At 40.0% G+C, this 7,843-nt stretch overlaps 1 protein-coding gene across 1 annotated transcript in view; it reads left to right on the top strand.

Annotated features, from left to right (window-relative positions):
* The window catches only part of DENND1A (DENN domain containing 1A), a 536,048-nt gene that overhangs the window by 234,002 nt on the left and 294,203 nt on the right, over positions 1-7,843 (top strand). Inside the window, exons 7-8 of the mRNA XM_027775610.1 lie at positions 1,642-1,722; positions 6,050-6,103. Of these exons, the coding sequence (XP_027631411.1) occupies positions 1,642-1,722; positions 6,050-6,103 (135 nt within the window). The remainder of the gene's footprint in view (positions 1-1,641; positions 1,723-6,049; positions 6,104-7,843) is intronic.

Here is a 7,843-nt window from a genome sequence, read left to right as displayed (position 1 = left end):
GAGACATCATCATCATCAAGGGGCAAATTGAAATCTGAATAACAAGAAAACATGAGACAATTGGGAATCATTCCACAAAATGGGTGGTCTCTCTGTGAAGGCTGTACAAACCTAGGAAAGATTGAGGAGTGTCCCAGATGAAAGAAAACTAGAGTCATAACTACTAAAGGCATCATGTGAGTCTAAAATGGATTGTTTGCTGTCCAGGGAGTTATTGGCACAGTTGGCAAAATTTGATGGGATCTGAGGATTAGAAGGCACATCAAGGTTGATTTCCTGATTGTGATAATTAGTTCTGGTTATGTAGGAGAATGTCTTAATTTATATCTATGAATGATTGGGCATAATGTCAGCACTCATTCTCAAGCAGCTCAGGAAATAAAAGGTTTTTTGAATTGTTTCTACAACTGTCCTATAAATTTGAGATTTTTTCAGAGCACAACTATATACATGTGCATATATACCCATAAACTCATACTTCTCTGAAAAACATGTTTGATTTATTGGAGTTCAGATTGAAACAGTTTGTAGTCTGGGCTCATCCTTTTTTCCTTGCCTTAAATTCACTACCTAAAACAGGGGCCAGCAGGTGGCATGGTGGTTAAGGTGCTGGATTCATATGGTCGACTGTGGTTTGAACCCTGGACATGGCAGCTTGCTTCCTCTCTCTCTCTGTCTGTGTCTGGTCAAGTTGAAAAACAAACAAATAAAATTAAACAAATAATTTTTAAAAATCACTACGTAAAACAGCTTGGTGAATTGGCAAAGGCTTTGGACTTGAGTGGAGAAAATCTGCACTTTGACACCTCTTCTCATCCCCAACCCGATCCCTTGGCTGTGGAGTCTACTAAGTAGCTAATTTGAAAGACCTTTCAGAGGCTGTTTTCACATCTGTAAAGTGGAGTAGTTCAGAGGGTTTGAATAAATAGCAAATGGATACAAATGTAAACTTATTACTATTATTTTAACACACAGGATTCCACAGGGTGAGAGAAATGAATTTTAGATAATTCTGTGAGCAGTGTTCTTTTGAGCATTTTAAATGTGAATCTGTTTTCAATCAAATAATTTGTCCTGCTTTGTATCTCACTGTGTTGCCCAATTTCACCAATTAAAATGCATAGCCACTATCTTATATTGCATGCTGTTGTACTTACTTCATTTCTAGCTTTACATAATTGGAGGATGCCGTGTGTACCCGGCAAACACTCAATAAAATTAATTGAAGATAATGATGATGAAGACGAGATCTATAGTGTCATCGTTATTTCTCCTAACCACCCCCGCCCTGTAAACTAGGGTTGTTTGCATCTAAAAGTTGTTGCTAGTGAGTTAAGGGGCTAGATCTGCTGAGAGCTTATGGTATATGATCCATAAAAGGCGGTCATGGTAGGTGTCTCACTAAGTAGAAAATGTCAAATTTGGTGTAGGAGGATCTACTTGGCTCTTAAGTGTGAGCCAGACGCATTGTCTTTGGTCCAACTCCACTTGAATATCAGACCTATTTCTGTCCCAGGACCCAGTGTCTTCCCAGAACCTTCAGTCATGAGTTCCCAGCCTGCTGTGGGCCTGATCTCCCTGCAGGTGTCTTCCTAAGAGTTCAAACTTGCTTTCTTAACTTAGGCTGTGTATTTCTTTCAGGAAAACCAGTGGAATGAGCTTCTTGAAACTCTGCACAAACTTCCCATCCCTGACCCAGGAGTGTCTGTTCATCTCAGCATGGTAAGTGGGGCAGAATATTAACTATCACTGCAAAACCATCTCATTATTTACAGTAAGAGAGAGTTAGCAGAACAGGGTCATCTTTTGCCATCTGTACCTCCTCTACTACTACTCCTCCCTCTTTCCCCTCTCCCCCCAGTACTCGGACCTCTGGGCTCAAGGAAGACAGAGAGCTGAGTTTCTTCCTTTTTCTGAGATTTCATGAGGAATGGACAAGTTCTAAATGTCTGCAGGCTTCTCTCTGGCCGTCATCCCATCACCAGCATCTCCTGGATCACTTATGTCAGGTCCTGTCTTGCTGGAATAGGATGACTGTTCCCTGCTTGCCTCTTTATCTGCTGTCCCCCTTTGCCTCCCAGCACTGCTGAGCATCCCCTGTTGCTGATTCCCATCTGGCGCCCTCAGCCTTTAGCATTGCTTCTCTCCTATTGGCTGGCATAACCGTTTCCATTCTTGGGTGCTCAGCTTTGCTTTTATTCCCAGAGAAATCCTTCCTTGCCACCTTGCAAGCTTAGCTAAGTCTTCTCCCTTATTCCAAGCATCTTGTACACTTTGCAGTACTTGGTCATACCATATTGGAGTGATCTGTTTCCTACTCTCTCTGAGAGTGCTCAGTGCAGTTCCTGGCCTGTACTAGCACTTGTATCTTTGAATGCTTTTAAATGCATATGACATGTTCTACATTGTGTCAGGGTGGAAAATCCTCTGAACTATCAATTAAGAGATTTCAGTTCTCCTCATCATTTTGTCAAGGACCTGGATGATCTTACTTTAAATTTCTGGGCCTCAATTTCCTCATCCATCAGATAAGACATCAGAAGAAGTGGAAGAGATCTTTCCATATTTCAGTTATTGGAATTTTCTTATTTCCTAGGTCAAACCCTGACGGTACCTTCAGCAGAAGTCTCAGATTGGGCTGGACCCAGGCACAGGAGTTAAGTGCTGTGCACTGAGAGACAAATCCCACATGACAGACCGATTTTCAAACCCCAGCCCAGAGACTTGAAAAGCACTTTACGTATGTGTATATGCATGCTCCAAGTCCTGATAGGATGGAGAAATAGAGGAAAAGAGATTGTGGCATGACCATGTCTCATTGGAACGTGTGCGCATTCTCTCCCTCTGCCTGAAGAGTACATGTGCCTTTTGTCAATTGGGGAAAAAAAAATAACAGAAACAAATTAACACAAGATTTCTCAGGTGATCATCCTTTAACTAGGTATTGATTATCATCCAAGGGCTGTTTGCCCTATGTCATGAACCTGAAATTTTAAAGTATTTTGTTTTTTAGGTTCATTAAAAGTGGAGACTGTGTTAGTACTCAGTTAGAAAGTAGCCTGATCTCTGAAAGAAAATTAATATTGCTTATAGGTTTTTTCAGAATGCTGGTAAAATTGGAAGCAACACCATTCTAAATTACTAATAGCAGATCTGCTAATTTATTGTTCCTGATTTATACTAGAAGTATATCACTAAAACTACAAAACAGATATTAACATTTCCATTTCATAGATGAGGTGTAGAAAGGATAAGTACTTGCCCATCCAAAGTCAAGTAGCTAATAAAGAGTAAGATTTGGATTTTCAAACTGAGGGCTAGCTTCAAAACCACATCCTTTCTACTACACCATGTGTGTTGAAAGAGAAGGTGTAAGGGAGGAAAAGAGAGAGGGAGGCAAAACCTTGGTAAAAAAACATTCCTGTAATGGGGAGGAGATGGTCTAGAAAAGATGAACAAATGAACTTTAGACCTGCCCAGTCATTGCTATACAGCTCGGCAGCCCTGCCTTTGTCTCTGTCCCTTTTCCTAAGCAGCTTGATCTCACTGCTTCAGTCTGTAATGACATCCGACAGGTAGCCGTGGAGTAGCCCAGCTGGGTCACCAGCTGCTGGGGAGGAAGGGCCACTCCTTCCCCAAACGACTGCACAGGCAGCAAGCCTGCGGGCCTCAAGGACAAGCCATCCCAGGGGCAGGAGGAACTGTTGGGGTGGTGCAGCTGTTTCATGCCAGTGGTTCCTAGGAATGTTTCTGACCTCCTTGGTCCCCAGCATTTCATGGGCGATGGAGCAAGACAGAATCTCAAAGGACAGCCTGGGGACTGCTGGGTTGTGGAACTGCGTTGGCTCACTGTTTACAATCCATTGCCTCTGTAAAGGCAGATATTTTTCCTTTCCTGTTCACTAGGAATTCCTCTTTCCATATTGTGATTTTGAAGGGCTAATCTCATCTAAATTATAAATCCTAAATGTTGAGAAAATGGTAGTCTTGGTCTTTTTGACTTTAGTCACTCTCTAAGAGAATTTTCTATGTGTTTAATATAAGTGACTGAGAAAAATAGAGATGGAGACTAGCATTTGAGAGTAATAATGTTTTATATTAAAATGCCATTTATTGATACTAGGTGCTTCATATGTGTAACATTTACAAATTGTCTGAAGTAGATATTATGATTCTCATTTACAGATTTAGAAACTGAGGCTCAATGCTATTAAGTGAAATTGCCTAAGCTCACACAGCCTTAAATGGCTGCTGATTCTGTAACCGGAGTTCTTTCTTACTGCCAGACCATGACTCGGTGTGAATATCTGTTAACGAGCAGTTCCTGAAACTCCCTCATAGCCATTTAGCATAGAAGTTGGTGTCTCAGGAATCAAATTTGAACCTTGCATTTTATCTTTCTTATTTTAATGTTAATTGTTAAATTATTTGTTTGCTGCCCCATCTCTTTCGTAGTTGGCATAGAAACACAGATTTTAGAATAGCGCATTGCTAAAGAGTTTTTTGGTCTTTTATGTAATTTTTTTTCCTTTTAGTTTACATTAATGCAAGTTTCTTTAGCTGTAATTTGGACATGATGAGCACAGGTAAAACAGTGTTATAGTGGAAAGAGCATAGCTCTCATTATACAGAGCTAGTTCTGCCACATACTAGCTGTGTGACCTTAGACTGACTGTTTTACTTCTCTGAGCTTTAATTGACCCATTTGTAATATGAAGATAATAGCTACCTTTACAGTAAATCTGTTGAATATTAGACAAGCTTGTACTGTTATTTTTGTTATTGGCATTATTACAGTTGTACTCAGTGCCTTTCATTTTAGAAAGCCTAAAGAACTCATTTTCCATGAGACCTACTTCTTTGCAATTATCTAAGAATAAGGCTGGGAGGGACAACTTCCTGAAATGTCACTTGGGGGTCCAGGTTTGAACTTAGGCCATGGCTAAGCTGACCTTCTCTGCATGTGACCTTTCCTGGCCTTTGCACAATCCCGTCTTTAATTGGCCAGCACCAGACTCTTTCCATTCCTGCCAGCCATTGTCCTTTGGGTCTTTAATAGCAGCAGAGGAGGTGTCATCAGTTCAGCCTGTTGTCATTTAATTCAGGGACACATGCTTGTTACATGGGGAGGCCTCCTTGAAAGTTCTTTGAAGAGGTTGATTTTTCAACTCCACTGAGTCTCTAGCTCCCTTTACTGGAGATCCCACTAGAAGTCAGGAAGCTTATTCCTAGAGCATGCTTCTGGATAGTTTCCCCAGCTGTTAGCTGTCTGTGGTGGCATCGAGGCAGTGGTCCTGCAGCCACAGCTGTCCTTAACATCACTTGGGCCTTTGGGGCAGATTTTGGCCAGTTTGTACATGAATGTCACCTCAGATGCTAAACTGAAGTGGCAGGTTTGATTGGTAAAGACCATCCCTGAGTGAATCTAGTGATTTTTAATCCCTAGAGTCCACTTGCTTCATTGAGCAATCAGTTATGAAACCTGCCTCTTTCATTTGATCAGAAATCTGCAAGCATTGTATGGAAATTGAGCCTTTAAACTTCCCCTTTCGTTTTTTAGAGAGAGATTTTTGCTATAGGATGTGTGTGCTCACCGGAGAGACAGACAGAAAGTGAGAAATCACCCCCAGGAGTGGGGGGAGGTGGCCACACTGCAATTTCTTCTCCTCCATTCTCCTCTTGGGATCTTGGGCACGCATGCACATGCACTCGGTGTGAGTTTTAAGCCACCAAGTCTGCAGTCGACTGCATGGGAGTCCATTACACCATCTGCTGGTCTCGAGCCTTTAACCCTTTTGAGCTCTTTATTTCTATCTCCCAAAGAAGGTCATCTTTCATAGAAGAGAATTCCATCTACCAAACTAATGATTTAATGCATCTGGTTTAACCCAATATTATCCAAAGAAAGAAGTATTCCATGACTATTTCCTATGAGTGAGACTCTGTTCATCTGAGTACAGATGTCATTTGATCATTTACCTGAATTCTAAATAATGTGCTAGTTGTACATTTTTGCAAAAAATCAATAGCATTTGCTTTTCTTTTCCAGCATTCTTATTTTACTGTGCCAGATACCAGAGAACTTCCCAGTATACCTGAAAATGTGAGTATTTGACAAGAAAAAGTTAAATTTTTTATTTTTTATTTTACTTTTTTGGGAAGGAAATGTTTTGGGCCGGCTCTATGGCCTGGCGACTAGGGCAACCAGATCCCACATGGTTGACCGTATAGTTTAAGTCCTTAACCTGTTGGTCTGAGAAACAGACTCTGCATTTGGGTGTGTGCTCATGCACCCAAAATCATGAAAAGAGAGAGAAATGAGGGGAAAGGATTGCAGCATGACCATTTCCCATGGAGGTTGCTTTCTTTTGTCACTTTCTTTCTCTGGCTGGTTAGTACACATGCCCTCTAACAAGTGATCAATCAATGATATGCTTTAAAATATAATCATAAAAATAAGTATAATTTTTAAAATGTATTATAAAAATAAAACAAATATAAAAAGTAAAATGTATTATAAAAGCAAAAACAAAAAGAATATTTGTAAAGTATACAGAGTATAGAGTAAGGAAGGTTCGTTATTTGTGCTTCTTAAAGATAATCACCTATTAAGGTATTGAAGTCTCTTTCTTTTTTTTGGAGATTTTGCTATAGGAAATATCTACTCGCTAGAGAGACAGAAAGTGAGAAATCACCCCCAGGGGGATGACCATGCCACACTTCCTTCTCCCCCGTTCTCTTCTTGGGATTTTGGGCATCCATGCATACACGCCCAACATGAGTTGCAAACTGCCAGGTCTAGGGTGCATACTGCAGTCAACCATATGGGATCTAGCAACGTAACCATAGGCCATCTGCTGGTCCCAAGGTCTCTTTCTAGTCACTATAAAATGTATTTTTTTCCATAGTTAAAATCACCTGTAACATAAGCATCTTTTCCATTTTCATCTGTAAAAATCTTTTTGTTGACCACTTATTATTCCATTTGTTATGTAGTATACTTAGTTATCCCCTCACTGTTGTACATTTAGATTGTTTCTTATTTATATTATTATAAATAATATATTTTAAAAGAATTGTCCACATAAAAGTTTCTTTATTAGGGTTGATTTACTAAAATAGAATTACACTTCTACTTTTTACACTTCTGTATTCATTTTTCAGAGAATAAAATAAGGAATTTGTGGCTAAAATGGCAGCACACCTCCTCCAGCTGTGACAACCTAAACTGTCCCAGCTATTTACTCTTCTTAGGAAACTTAGGTAGTAACTATCATAATTATTCACAATTTATCTAAAGAAACAGAAGCCCCGAGAACATATTCAAGATCCTATAACAAAGAAGTGTTAAAATCAGAATTCAAACACTGGTCTTTCTGATTGTTGAAACTGGGTCTTTATATACTGTGGTATGCCTCGAGTCTATATTTTAACCTTTCCTCTCAGAAACTTCCACTGAAATGATAAGTATAAAATTAAGAAGGAAAATGTCCCTATAATGGCAGAGAGAGTTGATGTGAACCAGAAAATTTGGGAATTTCTGTAATAGAAAGGAAATAATCATTGATATTAGTAGTCAATTCAGTATAGATAATAAACGGACCCAGAAAGAATAGGAAAGCCCTGCAAGAAGAGCTGGAGCAGGGGCATACCCTGGACCAACAGCAAAAGGCATTCTTTTCAAATGCCATGGAAGATTTGTAAAAATGTATCTTGTGAGGCCAGCAGCTGGCATGGTGCTTAAGGCACTGGATTCCCACATGACCGACTGTGGTTCAAGTCCCACAGCTGGTGGTTTGAAAAATCACACCAAGTGTGTGTGCATGCCCAAAATCCAAAGAGG

Source organism: Tupaia chinensis, unplaced genomic scaffold (assembly GCF_000334495.1).
Source record: "Tupaia chinensis unplaced genomic scaffold, TupChi_1.0 Scaffold000575_1, whole genome shotgun sequence".
Classification (NCBI taxonomy): domain Eukaryota; kingdom Metazoa; phylum Chordata; class Mammalia; order Scandentia; family Tupaiidae; genus Tupaia; species Tupaia belangeri.
The sequence above is the reverse complement of the archived record's forward strand: the minus strand, read 5'-3'. Positions and strand labels throughout refer to the sequence as shown.